Source organism: Echinops telfairi, unplaced genomic scaffold, assembly GCF_000313985.2.
Source record: "Echinops telfairi isolate 266 unplaced genomic scaffold, ASM31398v2 ScPeMD7_7410;HRSCAF=8448, whole genome shotgun sequence".
Lineage (NCBI taxonomy): Eukaryota > Metazoa > Chordata > Mammalia > Afrosoricida > Tenrecidae > Echinops > Echinops telfairi.
The window spans coordinates 9,419,887-9,439,675 of NW_022111310.1; the positions used below are offsets into that span (position 1 = coordinate 9,419,887).

General features: G+C 37.2%; 1 protein-coding gene and 1 pseudogene across 4 annotated transcripts in view; both read left to right on the forward strand.

Moving 5' to 3' along the window:
• The window catches only part of FKTN (fukutin), a 35,456-nt gene that overhangs the window by 1,836 nt on the left and 13,831 nt on the right, over nucleotides 1–19,789 (forward strand). For 2 of the 4 annotated variants that reach the window (XM_004710965.2, XM_045296576.1), the window contains exons 3-7: nucleotides 888–1,069; nucleotides 2,010–2,069; nucleotides 10,081–10,284; nucleotides 13,712–13,989; nucleotides 18,500–18,632. In XM_004710965.2, coding sequence (XP_004711022.1) covers nucleotides 965–1,069; nucleotides 2,010–2,069; nucleotides 10,081–10,284; nucleotides 13,712–13,989; nucleotides 18,500–18,632 — 780 coding nt within the window. In that variant the 5' untranslated portion in view covers nucleotides 888–964. Of the gene's footprint in view, nucleotides 1–887; nucleotides 1,070–2,009; nucleotides 2,070–10,080; nucleotides 10,285–13,711; nucleotides 13,990–18,499; nucleotides 18,633–19,789 lie in introns of those variants that run through there. The other 2 variants (XM_045296577.1, XM_045296578.1) reach the window with 2 other exon arrangements.
• On the forward strand, nucleotides 14,542–14,900 carry LOC105979380 (annotated as a pseudogene).

A 19,789-nucleotide genomic window follows, 5' to 3' on the forward strand; every position in this document is an offset into this window, starting at 1 on the left:
ATTGATGTATGTATGGATTGTGATAAGAGTTGTATGAGCCCCTAATAAAATGATTAAAATGTAAAAAAAACATAAAAAAAGAATCAGGTAATGGAGGTATTAGTAAATTTAAAGAAATATGGATAATACCTGAACCACTACATATAATCATACATTTAATTAAAATCAGGCAATCAAGAGAAAGTAGAAATGAAATTTCTTGTTCTAAAGAAAAAATCATAGATGAGACCAATGATGAACAAAATTGTTTATTCGGTTTTCTTTACTACTGCAAAAACGAAAGCCATACATGGAATGTTCATAAAAGCTAGTTACATGCTAGATCACAAAAGAAATTTCAACATCAAAGACTGTTATACAGATCCTGTTCCCTGACCACAAATTTTGTCAATTTCTCAATGGAATGGTTGTCAAGCGGGAGCTCTAGATTTGCAGCTAAACATCACTTGAGAACTTTTCAGAAATGAAATTCAGGGATTTGATCTTAGACATACACGTCCTTGGGTGGCTAAGTGTGCCACTGCTAGCCAAAAGGCTAACTTAGGAACGGCCATGGCCTTGAAAAGCTGTGGATTATAGTTCTGTCCTGCACGCATGGGGCCCCTAAAACCCTGAATCGACTTGATGGCAACTGGCTTACCCCAAACCTGCAGGACCAGAAACTGAGCGTACAGCCCATAACCTCTGTCTGTATGAACACCCGAGTGTGTCTTCCTGTGTTTGCAGTTGTTAGGAATGCCATTGTAAACTTTGTTCTCATCTGATTATTTCACTGAGTTATGAAACGACTGTCATGTATTCTGTAGAACTTTAGATAATTTTTTCTCTTTGTTGGCTTTTACTGGTGTTATGTTTTTATCTCATTAGAAATACCGTTTTATTCACAGAAAGCAAGATTACTTTCCTATTCAAAAAAGATGAAAACGGCGGAGTTAATTTCAAAAGACAGCCAATCTGCAGACTAATGAGTAGAATCAATAAGAACGTGATTTTGGCCCTTTTAACTTTAACAAGTTCTGCATTTTTGCTGTTTCAGTTGTACTACTACAAGCACTATTTATCTACAAAGGTAATTAATGTGTCTTTTTTCTTTTTTTTCTTATCACTGGACTTTCGTTGTCTGCTTTCCTGACATTCTTCCTCTTTATGTAAAAATCCGTTTTTCAGATCCTTCTAGGATACTTTGTTACTGAGATTCTCATCTTGGTGTGGATATGGCAAACCAGTCACAATTGCAGTTTAATGTTATTGAAATAACACTAAAATCTATTGCAATTTTCTGATATGGTTATATAAAAACTTGCTAAACAGGATACCCCTACTTTAAATTGGTAGCATAGTGGGTTAGGCATTGGACTGTGAACCAGAAGGTCTGTGATTTGAACCAACTTTCTCAGTTGGAGAAAGAGGGAGCCGTCTACTTCTATAAGGCTTTATATCCGTGGAACTCTGGAATTGCTCCAGCTTTCCTCTGGGGTCATTGTGAGTCCGAATTAACGTGTGGCACTGAGTTTCATTTGTTTTTGTTATAAGCTTAAAGAAATACAAACAATTATTTGACAGCTCACAGTACTGCCTGCTTGGCAGGCATGTTGTGAGGGCTAGATGGGAATACATAAATCGTATATGAAATGTCAAATGCAGTACCTGGTACTTTGCAAAGATCTACAAACAGTAGCTTGGTATATGGAAATGAAATGGTGTTAGGAATATAAAGCTAAATGAAAGGACCCTAATTCCAAAGATATAATAAAGAATTTTCTACTTATTGAAGGAAAATAATAGGTTAGAGATGTTGGCCATATATAATTTACTGCAATTTGTATTGTTTTTCATTTCCGTTTGTATATAAATAGAATTTTTAGCTCATGACTATGTGAAAATAGATATTTGGCTAAAGTTTAACGGTGATCAGGCACTTGCACCATTTGAATGTCATGCCTACCTAACACGCATTGTTGCATGCTGGGTTTTGAATTTACGAAGGTGTTCTTTTGTTATCTTCCTAGAATGGAGCTGGTGTATCTAAATCCAAAGGAAGCCGAATTGGATTTGATAGCACACAGTGGGTATGTACAGTAAACAAATCCTTAATTACACTCTTCATGTAGTTCTTTTATTGATAAACTTAATAACTATTTGTTGAATGATGCCAATGATAATATCCTCCTTATGGATGTGGAAGGGCAAGGTGCAGGTGCTATGCCAAATGTTTTACATGCCAGTATCTCATTCAGGACTTTTAAAAAGTAATTTGCCGTACTGAGAATAAGGTTAATTAGCTAAGAAACAGATGACTTCAGATAGTAATTCTTGTTGTCTAACCCATGACCCTCATTAACTGAGCTATATACTTCCTCAGATGAATGATTATAGGAATCTGAATTCAACTATGAATACGAGAAAATAAAATCAGGAATAATAATGTACTCAATGTTTTTCCTTTATGAGAAGAGGGAAACTAGGAATATATACAAATATCCTTGTTTAGTTTTCACAAATTCCTGAACATAAACATTGATGAAATAAATTTTTTTTTTGAAATAAATTTTTTACATTTTTCTAACTAACTTATAAATGAAAAAAAGTTTACTTACTAAAAAAAATTGCATTTACACTGTTAGTACATATTATAAAAATGATAAGACATTTCAGTACATTTTAATATTTGACCTCTCTGTAAACAGGGACATGAAAAACTTTAGATTAGACTTGGGCTTTCAAATCACCAACCAGCCATAAATAATGCTAATTTTAGGACACTGCTACCACCAGCTGGATTTGAACTGCACTTTAAAAGAGATGTAAGATATGACAAAAAATAATAATTTATAAATTATCAAGGGTTCATGAGGGAGTGGGGAGGGAGGGGAAAAATGAGCTGATACCAAGGGCTCAAGTAGAAAGCAAATGTTTTGAGAATGGTGAGGGCAACAAATGTACAAATGTGTTTGACACAATCGATGGATGTATGGATTGTGATGAGTTGTATGAGCCCCCAATAAAATGATTTATATATATATATATATATATAAATAAAAAAAGCTAAAGTCTGAGATAACCTTTTACCAGGCTCGTTTACTTACCTTGTCTTGAAGAATCAATGTTAACTTGATTTATGGACTTAGGGTAGTCTGAAGGGAAAGGTAAACATTATATATAGTTGGGATTTGTACCCTCGATGATAGAACTTTAGAGTCACAGCTAGAAAGACTCCAGCAGATTACATAAAATGAAATTTTATCTACTTCTTTGTAGCTCCTCTTTACCTCTGCCTACCCATAAGAAACACATGTATATAAGAGGCGAAATTCTCTGTTGAGATTTGAAATTCCCTTTTAGCCAGTTTGGGAATATGCTTGATCATAAGCTTTAACATTCTACAATTTGATACTGGTAGTACTGTGAATTTTTCAAGTTTGCTAATTACTGCTGTTGATGTGTGCCATGGAGTTCCTTCCCTCTTGACATCAGTGATCATGCACACAGCACGAAACCCTCCGCAGCCCTGCGCTGCCTTCCCAATCACCGTTATGTTTGGGTCCACTGTTTGAGCCATGGTGTTAGTACAGCCTGTTGTGACAAGTTTTCACTGACTGTTCTCCGTACCAAACTTGATGTCCTTACCAGGGATGGGGCACTCCTGACAATATGTCCGAAGTATGTGAGACAACGTTTTTTGCCATCCTTGCTTCTAAGGAGCATTCTGATTGTACTTCCCCCAAGACAGATCTGTTTCTTCTTCTGGCAGCGATAGTACTTTTGATATTCTATGCCAGCACCACAGTTCAGAGGCATCTTTTTTTCTCCTGGTTTTCTTTTCCTTGTCCAGATTTCACATGCACACTAGCTGATTGAAAATACCATAGCATTGCTCAGTTACACCTTAGTCATCAAAGTGAAATCTTTTTCACACTATAAAGATATCTTGTGCAATGAACCTGCCCAGTGCAATACACCATTTGATTTATTGACTGTTGCTAAATGAAATCTTAAACAACTTCAGTCTTTTCTCCATTTATCATGATGTCTCTTGGTCCAGTTGTGAAGATTTTTGTTTTCTTTACACTGAATTATATTCCATACTGAAGGCTGTAGGCCTTGATCTCTACTGGGAAGTTGAAGTCCTCTTGGCTTTCAGCAAGCAAGGCTGTGTTATATTCCTTTCTTCTATGTTCTTCCACATAAAGTTCAGCCTCTTGGATTAATTGCTGAGCATGCAGATTGAATAAGTATAGTCAAAGGGTAACCTTGACCACGGCTTCATGACTTTAAACCATGCAGTATTCCCATGTTCTGTTTGAACAGCTCCCTCGGGTCTGTTTGTAGGTTCCACATGAGCACAATGAAGTGTTCTGCAATTTCCATTCTTCTCAATATTATTTGTAGTTATGATCCATGCATTCAGATGTCTTTGCATAGACAATAAAAATACAAGGAAATATCTTTCTGATATTCTGTGCTTTCAGCAAAGATCCATCTGATATTAGCAACGAAACAGCATGCTCAGAAAATTTATTAAAGCTATCATAGCTTTAGTGAGGTAGAAGATTTTGATTGGATTTGATTGACTTTCAAATGTTAGATTAACCTAAATAAATATGTCATGATGGTTACTTTTTAAAAAACAGCTGTACTTTTATAATATTTCATTAGATATTCTTGCATCTTTTCTCGTGAGAGATTGTGGCTTGTAAATTCTTTATGTGTTTGTCAGGGCTTGCTATTAGGATTACATTGGCCTCATAAAAAAAGTGTTTCTATCATTTGCAGAAAGAGTTGGTACATTCCTTAAATTCTTTTTTTTATTGTTTGTTTAAGCAGTTTTATTGGCATATAGCCATGTCCATTCATGCATGAATTGTTATAGCTGCTTTCATGCTACAATAACAGTTCAGTAGTTGTAACAGACTGTATGGTCCACAAAACCTAAAATATTTGCCATATGGATCTCTATAAAAAATATCTACTGTCCCCTGCCTTATAGTATTTTATTGTGTGAATGTATCACAAAGCTATAGTTTTGAGTTAAGACAAATAATACAGTTACAGACAATCAACAATACATGCTTTTGACAGCATATCTGAAATACAATGACTGCATCACAGAGTATGTATACAGTTAACTTTAGTACAAACTTCCAGGTTTCCAAAGTATTTATATACTACAATATGTAAGTTCTAATTTCTTAATACCTCGGGGCCTATATTTGGGATTTCTCATCTCTCTATTTTTTATTAATTCATTCTTTTTAAAAAATTTAAATCATTTTATTGGGACTTGTACAACTCTTATCACAATCCATGTATACATTGATTGTGTCAAGCACATTTGTACATTTGTTGCCCTCATCAAAACATTTGCTTTCCACTTGAACCCTTAATATTAGCTCATTTTTTCCCTCCCTCCCCATTCCCCCCTCCCTCATGAGCCCTTGATAATTTATAAATTATTATGATTTTCATCATACCTTACACTGCCTGACATCTCCCTTCATTCACTTTTCTGTTGTCCATCCTCCAGGGAGGAGGTTATATATAGATCCTTGTAATTGGTTCCCCCTTTCTACCCCACCTTCCCTCCACCCTCCCGGTATCGCCACTCTCACCACTGGTCCTGAGGGGTTCATCTGTCCTTGATTCCCTGTGTTTCCAGATAGGAACCTATCTGCATCAGTGTACATCCTCTGGTCCAGCCAGGTTTGTAAGGTAGAATTGGGATTATGATAGTGGGGGTAAAGGAAGCATTTAAGAACTAGAGGAAAGTTGTGTGTTTCATCAATGCTACAGTGTACCCTGACTGACTTGACTCCTCCCCATGACCCCTCTGCAAAGGGATGTCCAGTTGCCTACAGATGGGCCTTGGGTCTCCACCCGCACACCCCCTCATTCACAATGATACAGTTTTTTGTTCTTTGGTGCTTGATAACCTGAACCCTTCGACACCTCGTGATCACACAGGCAGGTGTGCTTCATCCAAGTGGGCTTTGTTGCTTCTGGGCTAGATGGTCACTTGTTTACCTTCAGCCTTTAAGACCCCAGATGCTATATCTCTCAATAGTCAGGCACAATCAACCTTCTTCACCATACTTGCTTATGCACACATTTGTCTTCAGCGTTTGTATGGGGAAGGTGAACACACAATGATGATTTTTATTCTTTGATGTCTGCTACCTGATCCCTTCAACATCTTGTGATCACACAGGCTGGTGTGCGTATTCCATGTGGGCTTAGTTGCTTCTGGGCTAGATGGCCGCTTGTTTACCTTCAAGCCTTTAAGATTCCAGATGCTGTATCTTTTGATAGCCAGGCACCATCAACCTTCTTCACCACACTTGCTTATGCACCCATTTGTCTTCAGTGATCGTATCAGGGAAGTGAGCACACAATGATATGATTTTTTGTTCTTTGATGCCTGATAACTGATCTCTTCGGCACCTCGTTATAATGCAGGCTGGTGTGCTTCTTCCATGTGGGCTTTGTTGCTTCCCAGCTAGAGGACCGCTTGTTTGCCTTCAAGCCTTTAAGACTCCAGACACTATATCTTTTGATAGCTGGGCACCATCAGCTTTCTTTGCCACATTTGCTTATTCACGTGCTGTGTCTTCAGCGATTGTGTTGGGAAGGTGAGCATCTCAGAATACTGACTCATTAGAACAAAGTGTTCTTACATTGAGGGAGTACTTGAATGGAGGCCCAATGTCCATCTGCTACCTTAATACTAATCCTATAAATATATACACATGGGTCCCCATCATCATATATAAATAAATTTACATATGTACATGCCTGTATTTAAGTCTCTATATATGCCCTTTGCCTCCTAGTTCTTTCCTCTATTTCCTTGTACTTTGCTCTTGTCCCACTATCATGCTCAACCTTCATTTGGGTTTCAGTAATACCTTACATTGTTTCAGTAATCTCTTACACTCATTGTTCCCTTGTCCCTGGATTGGTTAACACCACTTCTTTTCCCCCACCTCCCCCTCTCCCATGTCCCTCCGGAACCATTGGTCCCATTGTTTATCCAGCCTATCTTTTCTAGATAGACCTGCAGAGATAATAATATGCACAGAAAAACAAGACAGAACCAAACAATTCTGTGGGGACACAACCAATACTCTCCCCCTGGGTGGGTTAGTCCTTAAATTCTTGATAAAACTCACCAGTGAAACCATTGTGTGTGAAGTTTGTTTGGAGTTTTGAGAACCAGAAGGTTTTTTGGTTTTCTTTTTTTTTTTGGTTTTCTTAATAACAAATTAAATTTCTTTAATAGAGAGTAATTCAGATTTCCCATGTCATTTTCCCAGAAGCTTTTTTTTTTTTTTTAAACATTTTATTAGGGGCTCATACAACTGTTATCCCAATCCATACACACATCAATTGTGTAAAGCGTATTTGTACATCATTTCTCAAAACATTTTCTCTCCATTTAAACCCCCGACATTAGGTCCTCATTTTTCCCCTCCCTCCCCGCTCCCCCCTCCCACATGAGCCCTTGATAGTTTATAAATGGGTATTTTGTCATATCTTGCCCTGTCCGACTTCTCCCTTCACCCACTTTTCGGTTGTCTGTCCCCCAGGGAGGAGGTCACACACAGTTCCATGTAATCGGTTCCCTCTTTCCTACCCATTCTCCCTTTACCCTCCCTGTTTTGCCACTCACACCACTGGTCCTATAGGGCTCATCCATCCTGGATTCCCTGTATTTTCAGTTCCTATCTGTACCAGTGTACCTCCTCTGGTCTAGCCAGTCTTGCAAGATCGAATTCGAGTCATGGTAGTGGGAGCGGGGAGGAAACCTTTAGGAACTAGAGGAAGGTTGTATTTCTCATCATTGTTACATCGCACCCTGACTGGCTCATCTCCTCCCCGAGACCCCTCTGCAAGGGGATCTCCAGTGGCCTACTAATGGGCTTTGGATCTCCACTCCGCACTGCCCCCATCATTCACTATGGTAAGATTTTTTGTTCTGATGATGCCTTACACCTGATCCCTTCGACACCTCGTGGTTGCATAGGCTGGTGTGCTTCCTCCATGTGGGCTTTGTTGCTTCTGAGCTTGATGGCCGCTTGATTACCTTCAAGCCCCTAAGACCCCAGACGCTATACTTTTTGATAGCCGGGCACCATCAGCTTTCCTCACCACACTTGCCTATGCACCCATTTGTCTTCAGTGATCCGTTCGACACCCCGCCCAGAAGCTTTTAAAAGTTGTACTTGTTCATTCCATCTAAGTTTTTGAATTTTTTTGCCACAAGATTGTTTACAATTTTTTTAATTTATCCATCTCACAAAGAGATGACAGGTCCCTTTAGGTAGGGATTGCTGTTTTCTTAGCATTTGCATGCTATTCCTCATCATAAACAAGTGATAGAGACCACCCCCTGGTTTGATTGCATTACTATGCTGTCCTTAAAATTTTTCTTGTTGTTGCTTTTTATTTGTATTTTGTTTGCATAAATTCCTTCAGATTTTATGAATAAAAATTTATTCTTAATTCTATCAAACACTTTTTGCTAAGTACACATCTCTGAAATCAGTATTGCTTTCCTTCAAGTAGATTTTAAGCAGTGATGCATACTAGGTATTCTGTTTATTTTAGGTATTTTAATTATGAAATTTGATTATTCATTGGAAGATACTCCTTTTTTATTGGAGTGCCTTTTTTAATTTATAAGTTTATTGGCATATAATTCACAAATCATACATCCAATCATTCAATCATCTAAGAAGAGTTATACAATTACCATTACAATCAATTTTAGAACATTTCCTTCTTATACTCATTGCTATTAGCTCTCCATTTCTCCCCACCCCCTTTGCCATGCCCTCAAGGAACCATCAATCCAGTTATTGTGTCTTTAGATATACCTATCCTGAATTTCATATACCGAAAACATTTAAAAAAACTAACAACAATAACAAAGTAAAACAGCGACAAACCTTTATTAAAATTAAAGGAGAAAATATTAAGAACCAAAACAAATTTAAAATGGGCCAAAAGGCAGATCAGAGTGCTAAGGTGCCAAATTTTAACCTTACTGCATCTGCAATAATCCACTTTCCACTGCCTTCTGTGTAATGGTAAGGCTATTCACATCCCTAGTCTACAATCAGATGGGATTCACCAAGGTCATAATCCATGTATAGTTCTGCTTTACCTTTTTTTTTTTTAAACCGGAACAATTTCAGAATGGGTCAAAAAGGAGATCAAATACCAAGGTAATACATTTTAACCTAACTACTTCTACTATTATACCCTTTATAATGCTCTCTGTTTGGTACCGGGGCTGTTCACATCCCTTTACTAGGAACAGGGGATTCACTGAAGGCTTAATTTATGTGTGGACCCTGGGCTTCCACTGTCATCCATAGCCTTCTGCACATCAAGTGTTAACAACTTAAGCTCTAATACCACTCCCTCCTGATTGTGGTTTTATTATTTATGATCATGAAGATCACCCAGGCTGTTCTGCTTTTTCCATAACTTTGTTGATGCCTCACTTAGATGGCTGCTTGTTTAAAGACAGGTCTTTAAGACCCCAGATGTTATTTAGAGGACCCTTGTTTTACTACCTAATAGAATTTATTTAAAACATTGCGAGTGTTTTGAGTTTTGTAGAGTAAAATACAAAGAGAAATGGCACTCAAAATTGATTGCTGGTTTAAAGGGGGCCAATATAACAGATTTTTAAAAACTGACCTAGTATTTCCTCTCTCTTTTGTTTGAGAAGATTTAGCTAATACCAAAAAAAAGATTTTTAAGGCCAGAGTTCTCGTGTCAGATGCCACTTCCTCTGAAGAGTTTCCTTTCTATGTACAATTAGTTCAATGTTGTAGACTGGTGCGCTGTGTGTATTTTAATTTTAGCATATTTCATCTTGTGTCAAAATATTTTCATCATCTTAGTAGAAGATATATTTCTTGAGAGCAGGGACGTGGTTTTATTTATTAAAATTTGTTTCTTTTAGGTAAGCATGGGAACTATTGAGTTAATGCACTTTCAGTTATGAAAAATTGATAAATTAGGCTGTTGTATTGTTTAGTAGAATAAAGGGATTCTTTTCTTCTCAAACAGCGTGCAGTTAAAAAATTTATTATGCTAACATCTAGCCAGAATGTTCCAGTGTTCCTCATTGATCCTTTGATTCTGGATTTGATTAATAAAAACTTTGAACATGTCAAAAATACTTCCTATGGCACCACTTCAGATTGCAAGTTTTTCTGTGTCCCAAGGGACTTTACTGCATTTGCACTACAGAGTCACCTTTGGAAGAATGAGGTAAGATGATGTGCTTTTAGATAATGAAATGTGGATCTTTACAAAATAGGGTGGAGTTAGCAGTTTAAAATATAAAACATCTAAGTATTTTCTTCAAGCATTTTACAATTTCTGTGAATTAGGAGCATTAAAGCCTACCCCCAACCCCACTGCTCTAGTAATAAGTTATAGAACACAATTAAAAGTAGCTTTAGCAAATAGAATTTATTTTTCCCTCTAACAAGAGGTTGAAAGGAGGCTGTTTATATTAGCTGTATAAACTGAAGGGTACTTTGATTGCACCACGCTTACGTCAATTTAAGGCCTGAAGAGATTGAACTTGGCTTTTTTCTGACCTGTGGTTCCTTCCCATCTGCAATTCAGATGATAAGACCACAGCTTCCAACTGGCCTATTCTGGTTTTATCCCTTCCTGAGAATTTGCCTTTTTATCCCCAAATACACTGATTCCAAAGCTGTATTTTAATACTATCCCCATGTGATTTGTAGACATCCCTTATCCATTTGAAGACAACGTTTAAAACTTATGCATAAAAACTGTCTAAGAATATCATTTAAAATGTAGGTTCTGATCATTATATTTGGGGTGGAAATTTAAATTCTCATCGGGGTCAAATTGAAATGAATCATTTGCAAACTCTAGATAAAATAGATTATGTATGTGGTGTTTGCTTAATTTTTTTCTTTACTCAATTTTATATTTAAACTTTTTTAAGTCAAAGAAAAGTTAGAACATGATATTATAAGACAATTTCTCACTATAAAAAGTCAGGTATTAATGTGAATGAAGCTCAGTGCTGAAAAACAGCAGGGTTCACCCTCCTCACCACACATCTTCCAACACCTTGAGCCAACTGGTTCATCAGTACTTTCTACCTTGTTGGTCTTTTCATTTATGACCAAAATATTTATGCTGCTATTTTTGGTGTCTATTTTAATTATTGTGGTATTAAGCTCTTATTTCCACTGTCTCACACATATACACATGTACATTTCTCACTTCATCCTAAAATTGCTATTTCCTAGCTACATATTAATGTTTATAGTGTTAGGCGTATGTAAGCTATCTAGTTTACCTTGGTTCTTATTGTACAATCCGTTTTTCCATACTAGTTTTCTGTGTATCAGTAATTCAACAGGAATATAAAACTCCATAAGAATTAACACAGCTAATTGTACCATTCCATCTTTTTCCCTTGGCAACATCCCTCTTGGTCTTTCGGAAGATTGGTCTTCTGTGCAGATATGATTCTGTAGTTCTCCTTCCCAATACTTGGCATCTTTCCTATATTAGAAATCCCTAACGTTAAAAATCAAACCCTAAAAATTATTAAGAAGAAAAAGAAAAAAAGACCTGACATAATGGTTGGATAGAGACTGGTGTTGAACCTCTGAGACAGATTATGGTTCTTAATCATCTTTTAGGTTTGGAAAAGAACTTACCTCCATGGTTCAATTTTCAACCAGACAATAGATAATCTTATAAGAAGAACAATATACTATTGATGTGCACACAACTTAGAATAATCTATCATATGACACCAAAAGAGCAGCGTTTACCCAAGGACAAACTTCAGAAAGGTTAGGAGGAATGACACGAGAAGTCGGATAAATGATAATTCATTGTACGAGTTGCAGTCAATGACATGTTTCATGTACAAAACTCTGTGCAGGAGGCTGAAACTGTCCATATCTGAAAATGTTTCTCTTTCACCTTTACATTTGATTTTTGGTTTGGTTTCTGTATCAGTTCATGTCTGCTAGTAGTAAATTACTCCAAAACTTAGTGACATTTATTTAGTACATGATTCTGTGAGGGAACAGTTTGGGTAGGATTTACAGGGTTTAGCTGCGTGATTCTTTTGGCCTCAGCTAAACACCGCCATGCATCAGTCTGTCATGGAGGCAGCTCTGCTTCCGGATGTGGAGCAGTGGAAGTGCCTGGAGCACGTGTCTTTCATCACCCAGGCTAGTCCAAACGTATTCAAAGAGCCTCGAGGTAGCAAAACGATACAAGGGCGCTTGGGGTCTAGTGTTCAACCTAGCATAATATTGCTGCTGGTTTTGACCAAAAAAAGTCACAAATGATAAAAATTAGATTATGCCTTTTGGACGAAAAGAAGCACAAAGTCATAACAGCAGTGGTTGTAGATTAAAGGATAGAGAGAAATTGGGCTCTTTTTTTTTTTTCTTTTTCGATCTGCTGCATGTAGAATTCCAGATTAGGAATATTTTTCTTTGGCCCTGTGGGCTGAAGCCTCCCCTGTACTGTCCTATAGAATCCTTTTTTGTTATTGAGAAATGTTATGCCTGTTTTTGGTGTTTTTATATGTGACCTATGTATTCTTTCTGGAAACTTTTTGCAATTTTTCCTTTCTCGCTCGTGGTATTTTGAAATTTCATACTGATGTGTCTGTGTCCAATCCTTTTTTTCATTCATTATGCTAAATACTTGATGAGCTCTTTTAATCTGTAAGCAAATGATGTTCATTGCTGCCAGATTTTCTTTTACCATTTTCTCCTTTTTATTTTCTTGGTTCATTCTCAACTTTTCAAAAATCACAGGAAAGTAGAGGACAATTTATAATATTTTACTATGCTTCTTCATACTCTTTTAAAGAAATAAGAGGCACTAAAACTGCTACCAGCCTGATGGGTTTGAATTGGCATTGTTAATTTCATTTGTATTTCTTTGATTACTGGGAAGTGGCTTTGCATCTTGTTAGGCTTATTTCTTTAGACAAGAACCCTAATTTCTGTGACTGTTTCCTTATCCATAATACCTGTGCTACCTACTTTATAGGGTAGATGTCATAAGCTAGTGTATATAATGGTTCCATGTACATTATAAGTTCATATTAAAATATAGGCATTGTTAATAATTAATGCTGCTTAACCATTTATAATACTGGTTGTTGAGATTAGGACTAAAAATGTGTACTATGGGCTGATTTTGTTATATGAGCTTTATACTATAAATGCTGTCTACAGTGTGTCTCACTCTGTTTTCTAGTGGGTTACAATTTGATAGTTTTATTAATGTAGATTTTTATGGTGTTGGGATATGAATTTTAAGTAAAGGTTTTAGAGGTTACATTGAAAATTACAAATTTAATATCAAGTGTTCGTCTTATATTAGTATTTAAGGTAAGAGAACTCTAAGGTGAACATTCTCATTCTATGGAAGACATTTGCATTCATTTACATAAAGGATATCTTTGGACATGTGTTCCATGCTACACAGTTTCTCTTTACTGCCCTTTTTCTCCCCCTACCACCTTCCCTTCCCATCCTTATTTTTTTAAAGCTTCAGGCAAAGAGCAGATTAACACAGAAATGTGATGGCTAAATTCATTGTAAGGATCACTTTAGTTTTGCTACTAGTATTTGGCTTTCGGTATTTAAGCTTGATGATTCTTTGATCCTAGGAAGACTGGTTTCGGATAGCTGAGAATATGGGGTTTCAGTGCCTCAAGATTCAGAGCAAAGACCCCCGATTAGATGGGATCGACTCACTTTCTGGGACTGAGATCCCCCTGCACTATATCTGCAAGCTGACTACCCATGCCATCCACTTGGTGGTCTTTCATGAAAGGAGTGGCCACTACCTCTGGCATGGCCATCTACGCCTCAAAGGACACAGTGACAGGAAATTTGTTCCTTTTCGAAAATTACACTTTGGTCGTTATCCCGGAGCTTTTGACAGGTAAGCAAGTACAGAATCAACAGGGGAAATATGAAACTTCTGTTGTTCGGTCCTGAGTTTATCTTCCTTTTTCATATTTACTAATGAACTCTAAAATGAGTCACACGAACCAGTTTTAGAATGAAATACTCAACACAAACTCATAAGCGTATGTCATAGGAAGTACACATGCTCAAAGCAACATTGTTTTTAATCCTCAAACTGATGCAAAGCAAATATCCTTCTACAAGTCAAAAGATAAACATGTTTATCTGTTTTTCATACAAAGGAATATTATATGCAGTGAAATGAATAAACTAGAGTTCTTTATAACGTATATTAATCCTACAGTGTTCAGTGGCAGAAGCAAAGTGCAAAAGATGATGGCATTCATATGAATTTCAAACACAAGCTAAATTCTGTTTCTGGCAGTATACTGAAATGGTAAAAGTATTAGGAAAAGTCGGAGGAGGAAGACGCGGCCGCCGTCCCACCGCGCTCTGTCCCCCTGCTCCCGTTCCTGACTCACTGCTGTTCGCTCTTGTCGCTCTTGTCGAGGAAGCGCCACCTGCCATGGCATTTAAGAACACTGAAAGACACCTGTGGAGCCAGAGGTGGCCATTCACCGGATTAGAATTACTCTGACCAGCCGCAACGTGAAATCCTTGGAGAAAGTGTGTGCTGACTTGATCAGAGGGGCTAAGGAGAAGAACCTGAAAGTGAAGGGACCAGTTAGGATGCCTACCAAGACTCTGAGAATTACCAGCAGGAAAACGCCCTGTGGTGAAGGTTCAAAGACCTGGGATCGATTCCAGATGAGAATCCACAAGCGTCTCATTGATTTGCACAGTCCTTCTGAGATAGTTAAGCAGATCACTTCCATAAGTATTGAACCTGGAGTAGAGGTGGAAGTCACCATTGCAGATGCTTAAATCAATATTTTAATAAATTGATTTATCTGTTGGTTAAAAAAAAAAAAGTTGGAAAGTGCTGCCAGAAAAGACAGGAATGGTGTCTCTAGGGTAAAAAAGAGTGTAATTATGTAAGACAGGCAATTTGAGAGAGGTATTTAGTATTTGACTGATACATAAATGTTCACTCTAAAATTTATTATTCTGTGCTTTTGTTCTGTGCATAAATGTACCAAGTAATACATATTTCTATATATACAAATAAAGGATTCACAAACATGTATGAGGGGGCTTCATAAAGTTCATGGATAAACAAAATTAAAAGGTAATCAAATTTTACCATGAGCTTTTTGAAGCACTCTTGTGTATGTAGCTCTCTCTCAATAAAATTACTCAGAAGGAACAGTTATTATCTCATGTAAAATTTGATTAGCTATAGTTTATTACATTAACCATTACATGATGAAGAATAGATATTTTTAACAATATTTTCCTGTGTTTTTTGCAGAAAGCTTACACAGCAAAAATTAGGTTCTCGTTTAACAATTTCTATACAACTTATTCCATGGAACTGGGTAGATGCGTCACAACTTGTCATCTCATTATTTCTGTTCTAGTAGTCCATTTCCACTCATCTAGTTTCCCTGCTTCTCCCCTCTCCTGTCATTGCTTTAAAGTAGATATTCACCATCAGGTTGCACGTGGATTTTTTTTTAAGAGCACAGTTCTAAAGGCTTTAATCATTTACCAGAAAAGAAAGAGACACTCGTGAAGTTAGATCTTGTGTGTGCTGTTTATAACTGGAGCTGTGCTTCCTGTTCCTTCTGGACGTCATTCGTGGTGGCGCTGTTGGGTGAGCCTTGGACTGATAACAGCAAGATCAGTGATCCAACCACCCAGCCACTGCAGGAGAAGGCTGAGACTACTGCCCCCAGAAACTCTCTGTAGAATCACTATGAGGTGGAACTAACTTAATGGAAATGGGAATGTGATATGATATTTTTATGCCAGCACTTGATGTGAAGATGGCAGTAAACATTTCCCTTTGATGTTAAAGTTTACCATACTTGTAAGAATTTTCATATTGAAGATTTGTTGTAGGCAACTTCCATGGAGTCATGTAAGACTATTATTCATATCTTCTCCTTAATTGATAGATGTTCAAAAAAGATTTTCAAAACGAGGGTTATCTACATTTTTTATGGATGTCTGATCCAAGCTAGATATTAGAAATAACATGGCTGAAAAAGGAGAGGGAGTAAAGGAATACTTTATTATTAATTGTGACTCTTTACTAATTGTAAGGAGCCCTAGTGATGTAGTGGTTACCAGTTGGTCTGCAATCCACAAGGTCAGCAGTTCAGAACACCAGCTGCTCTGAGGAAGAAAGACAGAGCTCACTAAGACCGGAAAGAGTTGTAGTCTCAGAAACTCATAGGGGCAGTTCCACCCTGTCCTACAGGCTCTCTCTGAGTCAGCAGCGACTCAATGGCAGTGAATGTATGGTTTTTCTAATTATTTTAGTCAAAATCATGATAGCCACTGTGTATATGCCAGTTAAATCTGTAAGAAATTATCTTTAAATTTCTTTTTAAGTTTTGAAAATTTATTTTAAAGTTTAGTTAATAATTCTATTGGCATTAGCTGCCATCGAGTCATTTCCGACTCATATGACCATGTGCATGACAGAACAAGATGCTGCTTGGTCCCGCGCCATCCTCACACTTGTCATGTTTGACCCTTTATTATTATTATTTACTTGACTTTTTATTACATGAGTTATGAAATTCCTTCATCCATTTCACTTTTTTAAATCATTTTATTGGGGGCTCGTACAACTCTTACCACAATCCATACATACATCCATTGCATCACAATCCATACATATATCCATTGTGTCGTGCACATTTGTACATTTGTTGCCATCATCATTCTCAAAACATTTGCTTTCTACTTGAGCCCTTGGCATCAGTCCCTCATTTTGCACCCTCCCTCCCCAGTTGCCCCTCCCTCATGAACCCTTGATAATTTATAAATTATTATTGTCATATCTTATACTGTCCGAGGTATCCCTTCACCCACTTTTCTGTCTTCTGTCCCCCAGGGAGGAGGTTATATTAGATCCTTGTAATCGGTTCCCCCTTTCCACCCCACCCTCCCTCTACCCTCCTGGTATCGCCACTCTCACCACTGGTCCTGAAGGGATCATCCGTCCTGGATTCCCTGTGTTTCCAGTTCCTATCTGTACCAGTGTACATCCTCTGGTCTAGCCGGATTTGTAAGGTAGAATTGGGATCATGATATTGGGTGTGGGGGGGGGAAGCATTTAAGAACTAGATGAAAGTTGTATGTTTCATCGTTGCTACACTGCACCCTGACTGGCTTGTCTCCTCCCCGAGACCCTTCTGTAAGGAGATGCCCAGTTGCTTACAGATGGGCTTTGGGTCCCCAATCTACACTCCCCCTCATTCACAATGATATGATTTTTTGTTCTTTGATGCCTGATACCTGATCCCTTCGACACCTCATGATCACATAGGCTGGTGTGCTTCTTCCATGTGGCTGTCCCTCCATTTTATCAGGCAAGATGTCCTTTCTCCAGGGACTGGTCTCTTCTGATAACATGTCCCAAGTACATGAAGTAAAGTGTCTCTGGCCTCACTTCTAAGGAGCATTCTTGCTGTGCTTCTCCCGATACATATTTTACTTCTTTTGGAAGTCAATGGTACTCTGAATTATTCCTCTCCAGCACCATAATTCAGATACATCAATTCTTCTACAGCCTTCCTTGTTCAGTGTCCAAATTTCATATGCTATAAGGCAAATGAAAATACCATGGCTTGGCTTTGGCACACCTTAGTTCTCAGAGTAGCATTATTTCTTCTCAACACTTTAAAGAGGTCCTGTGCAGCAGATTTACCCAATGCAATGCTTGGTTTGAGCTCTTGACTTCTACTTCTGTGAGCATTGATTATGGATCCAAGCAAGATGAAATCCTTGAGGATTTTAATCTTTTCTCCACTTACCATGATGTTACCTATTGTAATTGTGAGGAATTTTGTTTTCTCTACCTTGTGAATAATTCAAAAATTATCTGTCAATAAATATTTATTAAGCATAAGTTGTAAGCTTCCCTAGGAAACAGATAACGTCTCTGTACTACCCAATTTTAAACAGAGAGGAATGGGAAACTCAATGTATATTTATAGAATATGGAATTAAAATACATGACTGATTCTCAGGTTAGCATTTTGTCCATTGTTGAGATTTTTTTCAGGCTATCGTAATTTGCATGTGTCTTAAGTGTTGAGAGCATTTACGTACTTCTTTAAAAGTAGATCAGTAGTATTTAATTTTGCCATTTAGCTTTCGTTTCTGCCAAAAACATCAAGGTGCATATATATAAGTTAAAAATATTTCAAGATTTGTTAATCAAAATACTTAAAACTCATTACTGTTGAATATGTAATTACCAAGGTATTATTAAAGTTGCTAATTGACATCTGCAATGATTGAAGAAAATATGCCTGGTGTTCCGCAGTTTTGCCAGTGTCCAACATTTTAAAGAAGCTGCTAAATATTCTATGCTAAATACTTACAATCTTAACTTTTGTTTTCAGGCCAGTCTTACATCAGGTTATCATTGATGGACTAGAAGTTCACATTCCAAAAGATCCCATGCATTTTCTAGAAGAAATACCACACTCTAGGTTTATTGAGTGCAGGTATAAAGAGGCTCGGACATTCTTTCAGGTTAGTGATAACCAAACATTGAACTCTTTCAATTAAGGAAAGCATTGTGTTTATATTTAGTATTTATGGATGGGAAATGAAAACACTTGTGGAAAATACAACACATCTTTTTACTTTACTTTTCATTTTGTGTATAGTTAATTAAAATGTGGGAAAGAATAAAATGTGTGTCGGGCCACAAGGTTGGATATATAATCCCCCTCCCAAAGAGGATGAATAATAGAAATGTGAGTGAAGGGAGACTATGGACAGTGTAAGATACGAAATAATAATAACAGTATATAATTGATCAAGGATTCATGAGGGTGAGATTGGGGCGGGGGGGTGGGGGGGGCGAGCTTATACCAAGGGCTCAAGTAGGAAATGTTTTGGAAATTATGATGGCAACGTATGTACAAATATGCTCGATACCATTGAGGAATGAAATGCTATAAAAGCTGTAAGAGCCCCCAATAAAATGACTTTTTTTAAAAAAAAGAAAAAGTAAAGCGTGGGCCAAACCTTGACCTTTGAAAGTACTTCTTTACTGACTGAATGTTTTGATATTATGGAGACTGAGTGCTTACATCTATGGAATATTTTGTATGTTTTTCCTTTGATGGTAAGGTAATTTAGAATCCTAGAAAGAACTAATAGACATTGATAGTCTAACCTTTATCTTCAGTTTAGTGGGGAGAAAGGGATTGGGGAACAAACCCAAACCTACTGCAATTGAGGCAAGTTCAACTCATCACAACCCTTTAGATGTTTCTGAGACAGACCGCCTCCACTTCTGCACAGTGGCTGGTAGGTTTGAACTCCCAAACTTGAAGTTTTGTGCTGAGAGTACCATCACATAGACTATAATGCTGCCTGGAAGTTTATATGCATAATAGACCATATGGAGCTTTATATTTATCATTATGTTATTGAGTGATCTTAACTTATAGCAAAACAGACTTGTGATCCTGTTTTTCACTCCCCTGTGAATGTTTTGGAATTCCTGGTATAGAATGCCTTGGGGGACTGATAATATATATTTTTTTACTTTTATACTCAAATATTTTACTCTTTATCATTTTGTTTTCTTTTTTTTTTTTATTAAACATTTTATTAGGGGCTCATACAACTGTTATCGCAATCCATACACACATCAATTGTGTAAAGCGCATTTGTAC